At 42.2% G+C, this 16,948-nt stretch overlaps 1 protein-coding gene across 4 annotated transcripts in view; it reads left to right on the forward strand.

Moving 5' to 3' along the window:
* The window catches only part of CFAP221 (cilia and flagella associated protein 221), a 103,324-nt gene extending 90,684 nt beyond the window's left edge, over window positions 1-12,640 (forward strand). For all 4 annotated transcript variants that reach the window (XM_017500254.2, XM_017500257.2, XM_017500255.2 and 1 more), the window contains 3 exons: window positions 1,886-1,978; window positions 7,211-7,306; window positions 12,345-12,640. In XM_017500254.2, the coding sequence (XP_017355743.1) occupies window positions 1,886-1,978; window positions 7,211-7,306; window positions 12,345-12,453 (298 nt within the window). In that variant the 3' untranslated portion in view covers window positions 12,454-12,640. The remainder of the gene's footprint in view (window positions 1-1,885; window positions 1,979-7,210; window positions 7,307-12,344) is intronic.
* Window positions 12,641-16,948: the final 4,308 nt, after the last annotated feature.

A 16,948-nucleotide genomic window follows, 5' to 3' on the forward strand; every position in this document is an offset into this window, starting at 1 on the left:
TTACTGGGTGATTTCTTTTTCTTTTCTCTCTTCTCACCCCTTTAGCTAGCTCTCTCTCTCTCTCTCTCTCTCTCTCATCTTTCTTTCCTTCCAATGTGGTTATGGAATTTCCGTGAAATATTATTATTTATTTCAGTTTGTTTTCAGTCTTTGTTTTTTATTTCACTTTCTTATCAATTTAATTTTATTTTTTCAATATGTTGAACATTAACATGTTTTCCAAACTCAAACTACATAAAAGTCATACTCAGAGAAGTGTCATTCCCTCCAGGCCCTGGCAGGTAGCCAGCTTGGTCTTCTAACATATCCTTCCTGTGTTTCTCTTTGTGATGGTAAGCAGAATATTTTTTTTTCTTATTTTCCCTGCTTTCTTATAAAAACAGTGGCATTCTAGATATGCTTTTCTGCATTTTTTTCCACTTAATAATATCTCCAGAAAGTCACTCTATATCAGCTCACAGATGCTTTCCTCATTGTTTTCCCATTAGTCAGAACGATGGGGCTATAATTTTTTTTTCAGCCAGTCTTCATAGTTGGCAAGCAGGTGCATTTTTGCACAATAACAAAGATAAGAATCTTATCTCAAAGACAAATATGTACACACAAAGGAGCTGTCAGTTAATCCCTGCTTTCCATTCCTGCCTCCCGCCCTACCTTCAGTCTCAGCCTTTCCAGCATCTGTGAGGAGGTCTGTTTCCTTCCAAATGTGCTCCAGGCCCTGCCGTTCTTCACTGTTTTTCATGAGACAGCATTCTCCAGGCTTCCAGAAATGTAGTCCAGAAAATGATTGAAAACTTTCATCCACTGATGTCTTTCCTCCTGTTCTCTTTGCTGATGTATGTTCAGTTTTTATTCCTTCTATATCATCTGAAATGTGTGCGTGGAAGGAGTCGAGACCCCAGAAAAAGTGTTCATTCAATCCACTTGAAACAAAAGTCTGCTACCAAGTTTTAAAATAACAATATATTTTTTCACCCCATCTCAATTCCTTTAACGTTCTCAATATCCAGGAATTTTTAAATAAAGCTCTAAAGTTACAATACTCAACAATGCATAGGGAGGTGGGGAGGAAGATATGAAATGGAATACAATGTCTAAGAAGGAATATAAAGGAGGGAGGAAAATCCTAGGACCAGAAGTAACTATCTGTATTAGCCTGTCCTTGCATTGCTATAAAGAAATACCTGAGATTGAGTAATGTATTTAAAAAAAAAAAAAAGAGGTTTAATTGGCTCACGATTCCGTAGGCTGTACAGGAAGCATGGTGGCTTCTGCCTGGCTTCTGGGGAGGCCTCGGGAAGCTTACAATCATGGCGGAAGGCACAGTGGGAGCCAGCACCTCACATGGCCAGAGCAGAAGGAAGAGTGCAGGGGAGGTGCCACACACTTTTAAACAACCAGATCTCACGATAACTGACTCACTCACTGTCATGAGAACAGCACCGAGGGGATGGTGCTAACCCGTTCCCCAGCACTGCAGCCCCATGATCCATTCACCTCCCACCAGGCCCCACCTCTAACACTGGGGATTACCATTCAACATGAGATGTGGTGGGAGCACAGATCCGAACCATATCAGTATCTAACTACACCCACCCCAGAAAATAATACAACTTTAGAGACTACAAACTGAAAAATTGTATGATTCTCTTTTTAAACTCCAGGATATGTCATACTTGGCGACATTCTCCCAGGTTTGACTGGGGCCTATTGCATCCCCTGCCTTTGCCTCTGGAAACCATAAATGGCTTTTCAAGAGTGAGGGAGGACAGAGTAGCAGAGGCCTCACCAGTGGTAAAATAAAAATGCTTTAGAAAATGATGTAAAGACCACAGGACTTCCATGTGACTCTCTGTCTTTGACTACTTGTGTGGTTTTTCCACAGCTGCGACTCCTTCAATTCATTTATGCTTCCAATAGAAGTCCCTGCCATTCTTGATGCCTTACCAGAAGAAGACAGACTAGAAACACTTGAAAGGTATTTTCTTTTACCTTTGTCCTCCAATGCGATCTGTTTTTCAAAAATACGTGAGGTACTGTAAAGACCTTCAGAAGAGCTCAGAGTTCCTGAGCTTGCAACTCAGACGAGAAGATAAAACTAATGCCCATTCATACCTCCACCCAGGTAAGATGTTAAATTCGTGGTGGAGAACTGACGGTCTCTAAACTCTACGACTTACTCATCTTCAGCTGTTCCAGGAGCTCAAGGGAGAGGCGATCTGAGGTGGCGCTAAATGGCCTTAGAAGGCTTCAGTGGTCACATGGACTTGCGTTAGTATGTGAAAGATGGGTAGGGCTTGGATGGGCATGAAGAAATCCAGTCCAGCGGCCAGGCGCGGTGGCTCACGGCTGTAACCCCAGCACTTTGGGAGGCTGAGTCGGGCAGGTCACGAGGTCAGGAGTTTGAGACCAGCCTGGCCAACACAGTGAAACCCTAAAATACAAAATACTACTAAAAATACAAAAATAAGCTGGTTGTGATGGCATGCACCTGTAGTCCCAGCTACTCGGGAGGCTGAGTCAGGAGAATCACTTGAACCTGGGAAGCAGAGGTTGCAGTGAGCCGAGACAATGCCATTGCACTCCAGCCTGGGTGACAGAGTGATAGTCTCAAAAAAGAAACAAGTCCAGAAGCAAGACCCTTACATTTTATTTTACTGATCAGCATCCAACAGCCAATGAAAATGGTCTTGAATCCCCTATTGCTATGCTCATTTATACCTGATGGCTACAGACCCAGCAGCAGAGCTATGAACGGGAAACCTGAGTCAAGCAGAGCCCATGCCCTTGTTCCAGGGCAGCTTCTCCACTGTGAGCAGTACAGCACACGGCATTCGCATGTCCAGCTCACACGTGTTTCCAGCTGGCTCACCTGGCATTGCCCCATTTGCAAATGCCTCTAGATCTGAGTCATTACTTTCTCCTTTTTAAAAATATACTTAGCTACTTATTATATCACCACATAATTTCAGGAAGAAAATTAGAAGTTCCATATGTTTTAAAGCAGGTACTTTCTACCAGGCAAAAGTAAAATTCATTTAAGTTTTCTAGTTTAATTAACCAACATAGAATAAAGTTGTATACAAACTCATCTCTCGTTAAAATTAGATTCCATTAGAAGATTATAGAGCACCCGAGATGTTGTATAGAATAGTGTGATGAAGGTCTAGTCGGTGGGTTCAACACCACCACCCCCAACCACTCACTCACAGTACACCTTGGGCAAGTGACTTCACCTCTCAGTGCCCCAGTGTCCTCATCTTCGAAATGGAATGATCCCAGGACCCATCTCATGGGTGGCTATGAAAAGCAAATGAATTAATACATGTCAAATGTTTAGTTCAGTGCCTCATACATAGTAAGGTTTTGATAATTAGATATACTCCCATTAATGACCCTGGTATTCCAAACCCCTAGCCCAGCATCTGACACTTGGTAGGCAAGCAACAGCTCACTTTAGAATAAAGTTGTACCACCCAGCATAAGAATAAGTGAAGCTACATAGTTAGATTTCCAAAATAGCAGATGAAGAGGTATTCATGTCCCAAGAGGTTTTCCTCCATCCATATTATATCTCAAGTATAGAAGATGAATAAATATTTCTGATATTTTTTAATTTTGATTTTTCATGTCTTTGGGGATGTAAAGGAATACTTGGATTTGCTGCTGTATCTGTGACAGCAGAGTTGGGGATTAGCACAAAGAGGGCCACCAGCCCTGCATGACAAGAGCTCCGGCACATTAGGAAGACTCAGTCCCAGAGTTCCTTCCTACCCACTATTTACTGAACTCGTATTACTGAAGAGCCATTTCTTTAGCTTTGGGCTTTGTTTCAAGTACCTCTAGGGAGGGAACATTTTGAGTCTCACTTATAACTCAGTATAAATTCACCAGAGCCTTTTGAGAGTTCAGGTTGAGGCGCAGTGGCAGAAGAGGTGATGGGAATGAGAAGATTCCTGGTCCAGGGAGGAGGCCCTGGAAAACACAAGGAGGGGACGCGGGAAAAGCTGGAAACACAAACAGCCAGCTAAGCTGCTTTACCAAAAGCCAGATGCTCCCGCGTGCTTCTGTTTGACTGGCGTGAAGTACTGGCATGAAAGTTCTGGACTCTGGTCACTGTTCAGCCCAAGTGCCCAGCCCTGCGCCTGCCTGATCGTCCTGCATTTGGTCTGACTCCTGTACCGGTAGCAGTTATTTGGGATTGCGTTGCCTTGAAGTGAGTGGAGGAAGTGTTCTGAAGTATGGCCATATTTCTGTGGCGAGATGGATGTCTTCATTTTTATTTGAGATGTGGCTCATGAATGAATTGTGCCTATACATGGTCTTTGCTTTCTCACTTTGCAAATGAAGCTCTCAGTATTTAACTCCCGTCACTTATCAAAATATTATAGAAACTACAGACGGCACCTGGTTTGACTTATGATTTTTCAACTTTACAGTAGCATGAAAGTGACTCTCATTCAGTGTACTCCTTGACTTATGATGGGGTTCTGTCCAGATAAACCCATTATGAGTAGAAAATATCATGAGTCAAAAATGCGCTTTCAACTCGTGATATTTTCAACTTATGATGGGTCCAATGAGACCTAACCTCATTGTAAGTCAGGGAGCATCCATATTTATGAATATATTTTTCTGACTGTTTCTTTGACATCTGCAAAGGGTCTTAGGTCTAGTTTAGTGAGACAGAACACAAGGACAGTAAGTCAGGCAAAGCAGATATATGACTCACAGAGAGGTAGCAAAAATAAACAGAAGCCTAGGATCCAGGGTGAGCCCACCCACCGAGGCTTAGGAAAGGTGCCCAGGGCAGATGTGTCCCACATTGCATCACAGCTGAGGGACCCCAAAAGTGCTTTACTTTGGGTTTCATTCCCTGAGTGTCACAGGGATCGCTGAGCTTAAGCATTGCAGAACATTCTGTTCTGGGAGGAACAAGGACACAGCCCTGTCGTTTACCTCAGGATGTTGCATTCTCAGTACATCCCGTTCAAGAATTGCAAGCCAGAGAGGGAACAGCTGGGCTGACCAAGGCCACCTGAGGACCTGGCCTCCTGTAGCAACCCTGCCAATCTCCACTCCTTACCTCCATTGTTCAAAAATGCTTTCGTTCTTAACATATCCAAACTTTTGCATTCTAAGTTACGCCGTGGTTTTGATAAAGCAAAGAAATCCTGATAACTCAAGCACTGATAGCAAATTATCACTGTCATGGTCAGACTAGCATCACTGCCTGCCTGCTCAGGATTGCAGGAAATGGTTTATTACACACCGGAATATGGCATCTTCCATACCAAATATACTCAAAAATAACTAATTGTTGATTACTATTTCTATTTTTTCTTTTATAAACACATACTATATTGATAGTTTAAGTACATTTTTACAAGTGAGCAATCAATTAGTGGAATCTTTAAACACCTTAAATAGGCAAATAAGACCTACTCACACGCAGCGATACTTGACGACAGCTGAGCTTCTAGACCTTGGACTCCAGGTCGGAAAAGGAATGCTGAAGTGCCATCTACTCAAATCACTGCATGATGGCATTTCTTGAGAGTGCTGCAGCCGGAGGGGGTGATCCACATTTGCTTCAGCTTCTTTCTGGTCAGGCCCACTGGAGAGATGTTCAGCAGATCGAAACATACCCAGCTCCTCTATTCAGCACTGATGTGCACACTGTTTTGACTCAATTTCCTCATCTTTGAAATGGGAATAGTCGTACCTACTTCATAGAGGGCTGTCAGAATTAAAGGAGATGCTGATGCTGATGAGGAGAATCGTAATTATAATAACTAACACTCGCTGAACATTAAATGTGTGCCAGGGGGTACTTTGCAAACAGTCTCATTTAATCCTTATGATGAGCTCTTATTATTATGCCCACCTTTGAGATAAGGAAACTGCTAATGGGAAGATAATGTTTGCAAAGCACCAGAGTAGTGATATGCATACAGCAGCTACTCAGTAAATATGAGCTTTCGATCTAATGAGGCCAGAACAACTTTTGCAGATTTCAAGGGTATTTTTCTTAATAGAAAATTGCCATGTCCACCTGCTTTTACATATATCTCTGCTGAGTGAAGTGCTCCTGTTTGTAATTCCAGACTTTAAAGCATTTGTTGCCCTTTGTTGATCTTGGAAGCATTTCTCTACTTGAGTGTGGTGGAGATGGGTGCTGTCAAAAAATTTGTTTTCCTGTTCTGAAGTCCTAGAATCATTGAAACTAGAGGTTAAGTTTCCCAGCCTCCCTTGCAGTTAAGTTGTCCATTTTACTAAATGGACATGTTATAATGGAATTATAATGGAATGTTAGCATCTGTAGTTTCTGTAATATTTTGATATTATAGAAATGTCCCATGGAATGTTAGCAGACAAGATATAGTCCACTACTGAGGTCAGCTGTTAACAGAGTGGGTATGTCTCCTGCACACCCTCCCTCCCTGCTTTGCCCCAGCGGAAACCCAAACATGCAGTGGTCCGGCTTGAACTATCAAACAACAAAGCTCTAGACCAGAGGTCAGCAAACTATGTGGCCAATTACCTACGTTTGTAAATAAAGTATTATTGCAACACAACCACACCCATTCACTTGTGTGTTTTTCCATGATTCCTCTCTTGCTACAACAGCAAGAAAAAATTGTGCAATTGTAACAAAGACCATATCACCCATAAAGTCGATAGAAAAAGTTTACTAACTCCTGCTGTAAGGGATAGCAGATCACAAAATGATTGAAAAAAAAAAAAACTAGACTATTTAGAAATATATTGTTTAATTTTAAAGCCACTGTGGGCTTTCTAGTTATCTTCTTTGCTATTGATTTCCATTCTAATTCCATCGTGGTTGGAGAACATATTCTGAATAATTTCAGTCTTTTGAAATCTTTCAGGCTTTCTTTTATAGCCCAAGATATGGTCAATTTCGGTAACTGCTCCATGTGCACTGGAAAAGAATATGAATTCTGTAACCCCCGTTTTTTTAAATTACTATTTATTCTCTGATTATAAATAACTACCATTGCACGTACCATTGTTTGGTGGAAAGCAATTTATCAGCCTTATGCTTCTTTTAATGTAAACAACAAAAGTAGATGGAACTAAACTTAAATACCACAAGAACTGCATAACTCCTAAATGATCACAATATTTCATTCTATTTTTACATTGGGAAGGAAAAGCAGGTCCCACTAAACATCTTATTACTTTGCAGTGAGCTCTGTGAGCAAAATATAGAAGTTATGTTGACTCCAGAAATGATCAAAGTGGAATTTCCTATGCTGAACTGCAAGGACATCAGGAAGGAGAAGTAAGTGGAAGTTTTTTTACACTTTATTAAAAGGTAACCTCGGATGAAATTTTTTCTGCATAAAGTACAAAATTATCATGTCGTCTGAGTCTAAATAGCTCAATCTTTGAAACAGATACATTTCTGGTGTTTCATATATTTAGATGTACATTTTATTTTAGGCACAATTACGCTCCCTGAAATCTTGTTAGCAAGGAAGCCTTTAAAAACTGAAATCAATTTTTCCATGTGCTTATCAACCAATTTCAGGGATATGTTTGTTTCTTATATTAATAAGAAACAAATATGTTTGTTTCTTATATTAATAATAACTGATTGAGTTTCATTCAGTATAAGGAACTGGCCCTGGAGCCAGACCATCTGTAGCTGCTCTATCACATACAAAATCTCAAGCCAAGTTATTGTCCTTATCAACTCGGAGCCTCAGTTTCCTCATCTGTAGCATGCAGAAAATAAAAATCTCTTTGTCACAGGGCAAATGTAAAAATGAAATGAGATGCCAACCATGGAAGCACATAGCCAGTTGCCTGATGTGAACCAGAGCTCAGTAAATGTTCTCTCCTCCTTCCCATGAGGGGCTAACAAGCCAAGCAAACATCATCCTTTGAAAAACTGGTTTCAAAAACACAGTAAGAAGCATATAAAAAGTGTTCATCTTCATCGTAATGAAAGAAATACAAACTAAAACAAAAAAATGGTTTTGAAGAATACTTTTTAATGTAAATAATCACCTATAGTTCATATGGTTTATAACTTTGAAATTCCATGTATAAACTTTATTTTTATTCTTTTTCTTTGAAAAATGTTTTTATATTATTTTAAAAATTAGAAACAATCCTACTACCCAAAGGTAGTAACATAAATTTTGATGTACGTTCTTCCAAAAATATAGATATATATTTATATGTATATATTATGTTATGTATGTATTTATATTTTTAACCATGTATATGGTTTAAATATATGGTTAAATATATAAAAATATATTTATAATATTAAATATATATAAATATATTTTCCATATATATGAAAATCATCATACATGGTTGAAAATATAAATACATATGGTTTTAACAAAATTCAATCATATTATACATATTGTTTTCTCTTCTGCACTTTTATTTAACAATTTATCATAAGCATATATCATAAATATACATATAAATTATTATATTTCCCTGAGTGGATGTACCATAATTTATTTAACCAAGAATCTGCAAATGAATATGTAAACTCTTTGCAGTGTTTTCTGTTATCAATAGTGCTGCAACAAACATCCTTGTACCACAATTCCTTGAAAACTTACCAGACTGTTCTCTGAGGATAAATTCTAGATCAATGCACATTTTAAAGTTTTCATATATATATGGCTCACTGACCATCCAGACATTGTGTTACCATCTCTTCTACTAGTAGAGGTTAGAACCGCCTGCATTCAAATGCCCTGGGCAGCATAGAATAGTGTCATATTTATTTTTATCTTTATCAGTGAGGCAGAACTTTTTTTAATATATATATTTTATTGCACTTTAGGTTCTGGGGTACATGTGAAGAACATGCAGGATTGTTGCATAGGTACATACATGGCAATGTGGTTTGCTGCCTCCATCCACCTGTCACCTGTATCAGGCATTTCTCCACATGTTATCCCTCCCCAACTCCCTTTCCCCATGCTGTCCCTACCCTAGTCCCCCCGCAACAAACACCAGTGTGTGATGCTCCCCTCCCTGTGTCCATGTGTTCTCATTGTTCAACACCCGCCTATGAGTGAGAACATGCAGTGTTTGATTTTCTGTTCTTGTGTCAGTTTGCTGAGAATGATGGTTTCCAGGTTCATCCATGTCCCTACAAAGGACAGGAACTCATCGTGTTTTATGGCTGCATAGTATTACATGGTGTATATGTGCCACATTTTCTTTGTCCAGTCTATCATCGATGGGCATTTGGGTTTGTTTCAAGTCTTTGGTATTGTAAACAGTGCCACAATGAACATACATGTGCATGTCTCTTTATAATAGAACGATTTATAATCCTTTGGATATATACCCAGTAATGGGATTGCTGGTTCAAATGGAATTTCTATTTCTAGGTCCTTGAGGAATCACCACACTGTCTTCCACAATGGTTGAACTAATTTACACTCCCACCAACAGTGTAAAAGTGTCCCTATTTCTCCACATCCTCTCCAGTATCTGTTGTCTCCAGATTTTTTAATGATCACCTATGTGTATCCTTGCACACCAATGGGTTTTGACTTTTTATCCAATTTGCCAATCTGTGTCTTTTGATTGGGGCATTTAGCCCATTTACATATGTGTGAATTTGATCCAGCCATTTTGATTCTAACTGGTTGTTTTGCCCGTTAGTTGACGCGGTTTCTTCATTGTGTTGATGCTCTTTACCATTTGGCACGTTTTTGGAGTGGCTGCTACTGGTTGTTCCTTTCTATGTTTAGTGCTTCTTTCAGGAGCTCTTGTAAGGCAGGCCTGGTGGTGACAAAATCAGCAATTGCTCGTTTGTATTATTTCTCCTTCACTTAGAGCTTAGTTTGGCTGGATATAAAATTCTAGGTTAAAAGTTCTTTTCTTTAAGGATGTTGAATATTGGCCCCCACTCTCTTCTGGCTTGTAGGGTTTCTGCTGAAAGATCTGCTGTGAGTCTGATGGGCTTCCCTTTGTGGGTAACCCGACCTTTCTCTCTGTCTGCCCTTAGCATTTTTTCCTTCATTTCAACCCTGGTGAATCTGATGATTATGTGCCTTGGGGTTGCTCTTCGTGAGGAATATCTTTGTGGTGTTCTCTGTATTTCCTAGACTTGAATGTTGGCCCGCCTTGCTAGGTTGGGGAAGTTCTCCTGGATAATATCCTGGAGTGTTTTCCAGCTTGGATTCATTCTCTCCATCTCATTCAGGTACACCTATCAAATGTAGATTAGAATTCCAGTAAGCATCTGTTTTGATCAGTTAATTAACTCAATAGAATATTGTGTTATACTACCCAGCAATAAAACCTCTTGCACCTCAACACAGATGCACTTTGCGTTCTGCTTCAAGTTTCAAATAACTGACAAAGGGTTTTAAATGATTAATTTAAATATTACCTCTGGACATAGACTGGCTTGCCCCAGGAGCAAGGTAATATTCAATACCTATCTACTCACTTGCTCTTTTACATGAGTCTTCACTCCTTATACCATGGAGCTAATGTTGAATGGCATTTGGTTATCAAATTATTATTAAATGAAATAGAATGTATTACTTTACGTATTCACCCAAAGTGGTATATCATTTTTTACATATTTTTAGTACTTTACACAAAAATAAACCAACAATGAACTGTAAATTTTCTGCACACCAAGTCAGCTTCTAATTTTTTCAAAAATTTATATATATACATTTCACACATTTGCAATAATTGGAATTTTTAATTTATCTCTTTTGGAGGTAAAATTATCTTATGTGCATTTTTTATGCATCAAAATTGTCAACATAATTGTCATTTTATTGGCTGCATATTATTTCAGCAAGTTGATATTCCACAGACCATTTTCAAAAGTGATTTGGTTCAGAAACTCTCTTCAGCTTACATCAAGCCTAATCCTGTGCTCAGTTTTTTCCTCCTCTCTGTTCTTAGCTTTTCCCTTCCTCACCTCCTTCTCTCAGCCAGAAGCCAACAGAGTCCTCCCTGCCAGACACACACGCGCCCAGAGCCTGGACAGACAGGGACAGAACAAAAAGAACACATCAACAGTGTCCCAATTCCCCATGAAGACTGTTCTTTATTTGGTGTCTGGCCAACATTTATTTTCATGGATGCAAAGAATCATCTGCTCTCACTCAATGGCTGAAATTAACCAGAGAGATTCTTTGCTGCCTGGACAGCGGTCTGGGCCCTCTCAAGACCCACAGGTGAATCACATTCCCCATAAAATGTTCAAGGAACTGTGAGATGGTGACTTCAGTTGCTGACACATCATTCAGCACTCCTTAGATCAACACAATATTACTCAATCATTATTATCTCTAAGGGGAGACAGGATCTATATATTTTTAAACATGATTCCATAAAACGATACCAACTAATTTCTTTAATTATGTGCATTAGGGAACATTCTAATTCTCCACTTTCAGGTATTTCTGGTTTTCCAGAACTGTCAGGCATTGGCCAGACATGTCACCCTCTTTAGAAAATGTCTCAGAAGCACTTTATTTTATGTTGGATTCTTCTATTGCCCAAGTAAATCATATAGCTGAGTTCACAATCTTTGAACAAGATACCTGTCCTTTCAACCGAAACACTCATCATTTCCTCACAGATATCTGGATGCTAGTGAGCACCAGGACAGTCTCTGAGCCGGGTCTCCATCTGCATCCTAACCCTTAGCCCCAGCCCACCAAGAGGCAAACTGGCCCCTAAGAAGCCCAAGTCCTCCCCATCTCTCAGCCCTCTGTCTACCCCCATTGCACCCCTCAATTGATAGCCTCATTTTACATCACATCCAGTCAAAGTTCTACCCAGCAACCCCGGCCACACCAGCATCAGCCTTGGCCCCATGTCAGCCACTACTTGGTCCAGTGGCACAACCCCCCCTTTCGGTGCCCACTCTTCTGGAGCCATTGCCAGAGTCAGAAATAGTGTGTATCTGCCTCATTCATAAAGATGGAAAAACAGCCGGCACGGACTGAGCACTCAGAAGACCTCACACTAGGATCTCTGTGACTAAGATCTCATCTCACCTCCGCTACAGTGCTGTGAGATGGGAATTACACCATTCGTACATAAGGAAACAGGGGCTCTGGATGCTTAGGTAACTTGCCCGTACTCAGAAACTGATGCAGCTGAGACCAGAAGCCAGGTCTGAATCATTCATAAGCTGAGTGCTTTCTCTGGTAACTAAACTATCGCTAAATGTGGTGAAAACCTTCTTTATTTATTAAACAAAATGCTCCTCCGACCTTCACCAGCAATGCTCAGGGGGTGACTTGCATGGCGTTATTAATTGTCCTCATGTTTCTTTGTTGTGCTTTTTTGATACTCAGAGAAGTGAAAGATCAAGCACAACCAGCAGAGAAGGCAGGAGAGAAGGTGCTCGAGGAGATGAAGAATCTGCGGGGCAAAGCTCTCAACACATACCTGATTCTAGAGTGAAAGTCACCAGTAGGTCAGTCCCTTCCATTTGCTCTCTGCGGGCCTCTGTGGCCCCTTGCATCCATTTACATGCCAGCCATCTCTGCGATTAAAGTTTCTAGAGAAAAAATGAAATATAGAGCATGTATGTATCTTTTAAGTGATCATTATAAATCTTATATTTAAAAATAAAATGGCGTTAGGATGACGACAGCGTTGTTAGCTTCTTGGTACAGAGTTTAGTGCTGGAATGCTTCTCAGCAAGGCGTGATGAGAGACTAAGAGCCAGGCACTGACAGCTGCTTCTGAGGGTGTTTTGGAGGTGTGGTGGGAGAGTGGCTCTGGGGAAGAGATGCCGTCCCACCTCTGCAAAAGCAGCCCCTTTCATGCCCTAGGCACCACGAGATTTGGCTTTGGAAGGGCAGCACTGGTATGAACACTGGCTCTCCAAGTAGCTGTGCAGGTGGCAGGTGCAGGCAGGGGGCCTGGACCTGTAAAGGACACTGCAAAGTGACCAGAGCTTGCAGACCAGTTTCCCAGGAGGATGCTTTCCTCCTGGGAATTCACAGAAGCACCTGGAGCAGGAGGGTATTGCAAAGGAGCGATGCGTTCCAGTTAACAGGTGTCAGTAAAAACCAGGCCTCAGTTGTGTCTGTGAACATGACGGCTTTTATATTCACAGGCCAGGAAGGCTGATGACACTGGGTTGTGTTATAATAATCCATAATTATCCAAATATATTTGGATGGATTCCCTACACTTATTTTTCTATAAGCACATTTAAATAGCTGGTATCAGATTGTATGTTTGTAGTCTTCATTAACTCATTGATTCTGACACTTTTCTAGAATTTGTTATTTCGTCATAAAATCTAAACTCTTTAGGGACAAGAAACCCTATTTGAGGTAGGTCTTCACATTCTTTTTTTTTTTTTTTTTGAGTCGGAGTTTCGCTCTTGTTACCCAGGCTGGAGTGCAATGGCGCAATCTCGGCTCACCGCAACCTCCATCTCCTGGGTTCAGGCAATTCTCCTGCCTCAGCCTCCTGAGTAGCTGGGATTACAGGCACGAGCCACCATGCCCAGCTAATTTTTTGTATTTTTAGTAGAGACGGGGTTTCACCATGTTGACCAGGATGGTCTTGATCTCTTGACCTCATGATCCACCCGCCTCGGCCTCCCAAAGTGCTGGGATTACAGGCTTGAGCCACCGCGCCCGGCCCTTCACATTCTTTAAACAAGTAAATGTTAAAGACTATTTCCTTGTCATTCAACACAATAGGTAAACAAGTGAGCCCCGGTCTCTGAAACCCATTTTTACAGCATTTGTCTTGAACAGCGTCCTCGTCTAGGTGCAGAAGAGGAGATTTCATGACTCAGTTATGCACCGAGTCTCTGGAAAATGCCCTGGGGTGAGGGGAGGGGACACCAACAGTAGGAGCAGAGCCCGGTAGCCACTGGGTCGCCAAATAAAACACAGGATGCCCAGCTAAAGTGGAATTTCAGATATGCAGCAAATGTCCCAATCATGTATGTACTATCTGGAACATGTGGCACTAAAAACTTAGTCATTGCTTCTCTGAAATTCACATTGGACTGGGCATCCTGTATCGTCATTGGCTGAATCTGGCAACCCTGCTCAACACTCAGAGGTGGCACATGTGCATACACCCACACATGCACACACACGTATGCACACACATGTGCAAACATATGCATACACATACACACATATGCACACATGTATGCACACACGTACATACATGTATGCACATACGCGTGTGCACACACATGCACCCACAAACATATGCACACACATATATGCACACACATGCACACAAAATTCCTAAGAGTTGTTGAGTACCACTCAGGAGCCAGCCACATATCCAAGTCTCAGGGGAGCCACTACCCTGAGTCGGCCCTGTGGCAAAGCAGACACACCATCCACAGGAAACAGACATGATGAGTGGTGTAATGTCAGGTTGTGAGCACTGCCACAAAAGAATACTCAAGTGTGGCAAGGGATAGGGAGCGGCCACCAGAGGCCCCTCAGAGGAGCTGACATTGAGTCGAGATGTGACTGAAGTGAAGGAGCAAGCCATGAGGTAATTTGGGAATGGAGCCTTCGAGCCCAGGGGACAGCTTACGCAAAGACCCTCCAAGGAGGTGTGCCTGGCAAGCTGAGGGAACCGGAAGGAGGCCTGGGGAGTTGAGGGGACACAGAGGTAGCCAAGGGCCAGGACACATGGCCTCTTGCAGCCAGAAAACAGACTGGATTTGGGATTTCATGCTCAGTGACAGGGAGAGCCCCTTCAGGGACTGAGCAGGGGAGTAACCTGAGCCATTTTCTGTTTCAAGCAGGTTTTACAAGTTGGTGTGCAGAATTGACTGTGGGGAGTAGGGCACAATAAAGGAGGGCATCTTGGAGGCCCCAGCAGGGATCTGGCTCTAGAATGCTTGTCAGATTTCCTGCTGTCTGGCACCAAGGCTTTTTCTGAGGATAGGCTGGACAGGCTGACCTCAGGGTCAGACATCTTGTCACACACACGAAAGAAAACAAAAGCAGGTGCCCCTGGCTGGAGCCATGGGGACAGCCATGAGAAGAGGCCCTTCCACTCCCCTGCACCAGGCTTCTGCAGGGAAGGGCCATGCTTTAGCGCTTGGCCATGAGAAGCCTCAATCCAGCTGCACGTTAAAGCCACTGCACAGCCTTGTAGGCATATGCTGCCCAAGCTCTGCCCCAGACCACCAGGATCAGACCTTCCGGGGTGGGGCCCAGGCAATAATGGTGTTCAAGGCCCCCCACATGGATCTGATGTGCAGCCAGGGTTAGGCCATGGCCTCTAGGGTAAAGTCCAGATTCCTTCCATGGCCCTGCAGGACTTTGATTCTCCATGTTCACTCCACTTTTCATCTGCAACCTCTTCTCTCTGTGTAGGAAACTAGCAAGGGCCTGCCTTTGGAGCCTGGCTGGCTGCCGTTGAATCCCAGGCCTGCTCTTACTCACTCGGTGGCCTTCTTAACACTTCCGATTTCATTTTTCCCTCATGCAAAGACAAGTTTCCGCACTCTCCTTACACGGGGTTGTGAGGATTCAATTAGGAAATGTAAAGAAGTATACCTGGTGTAAAATGAGCTCAAACACGCGAGTTTCCCTTCACTCACAGGCCAGGCCCTAAGCATCAGTCACTTTTTTTAAACTTTTTATTTAGAAATAATCTCAAACTAAAGGAAACTTGCAAAAATAGTACAGAAAGTTGCCATCTATATTTTATTCAGATTCCTCTAAGATTAGAATCTCCTGCGAAACAATGATCAGAAACAGGAAATCACAACTGGTACAGCTCTCCTGAGCAGTGTCCCTTCAGTGTTCCAGGAGTCCACACTGCAGTGAGTCCACGTGTCCCCTTCTTCTCCTGATCTGTGACCGTCCCTCAGTCTTCTATCTTATACGTGACCCTGACAGGTTTGACAGTCATTTTGTAGACTGTGCCTCAGTGTGTGTTTGTCTAATGCTTTCCCAAGACTAGGGCGAGGTTATGCCAAGTTTCTCCACTTGAACATTAATATAATCATGGGGAGAGTCTTTGAAATTATGCAAACATCCTATTTCTCCTCAACGTTTTTCCCACTCTGTATCTACATATCTGTATATGAACTCCCACTTCAGCGTCCATCCGTGAGTGGGTCTGGTCTGCAACAGCCATTACCATGTCTCCTTAATGAGAATGTCCATGAGCTGCCCCCGCCTGATTTAGTTACCTCCTTTCTTCAGTAGGGTTTTATATTAGCATGGAATCATGGACATTTATTTGATTGCATAGGTTATAACTCAACACCACCGTTGTTTATTTTGTTACTCATATTGTTCCAGCTCTGGCCAGTGGGAGCCCCTCAGGTGACGCCTCTGACATTTCAGTGTGTCCTCCACCCTTCCTAAGCACATCTTTACTTTCCAGCCTCACAGGCTATTCCTGACTCCTCTGTATCTTTCCTACCTCAGCCCTGGAATCAACCATTTCTCCAAGGAGCCCTGGTTCCTTTCCTTGGAGAATGACACTTAGAAACCAAGACCTCCGACTGCAACTGATAGTTGTTGCTACTGCGATCCGGTTGCTTCTGAGCCCTCTCAGTGACCAGAGCTAGAAAATACAAGCATTTGTACTGACCCACACACACACATTTTCATCTATCTTTATGTCTGTATATAAATTCAAAAAACATGAATTATGGCCAGGCGTGGTGACTCACACCTGTAACACCAGCACTTTGGAAGGCTGAGGTGAGCAGGTCACTTGAGCCTAGGAGTTTGAGACCAGCCTGGGCAACATGGTGAAACCCCATCTCTACTAAAAATACAAAAATATAAAAAATATAGCTGGGCATGGTGGCACACACCTGTAGTCCCAGCTACCTGTGAGACGGAGGTAGAAAGATCACCAGAGCCCAGGAAGTCAAGGCTGCAGTGAGCCATGATCATGCCACTGCACTCCAGCGTTGGTGACAGAGTGAGACCCT

The sequence above is a fragment of the Cebus imitator genome, unplaced genomic scaffold, assembly GCF_001604975.1.
Source record: "Cebus imitator isolate Cc_AM_T3 unplaced genomic scaffold, Cebus_imitator-1.0 Scaffold264, whole genome shotgun sequence".
In the NCBI taxonomy this organism is placed as follows: Eukaryota; Metazoa; Chordata; class Mammalia; order Primates; family Cebidae; genus Cebus; species Cebus imitator.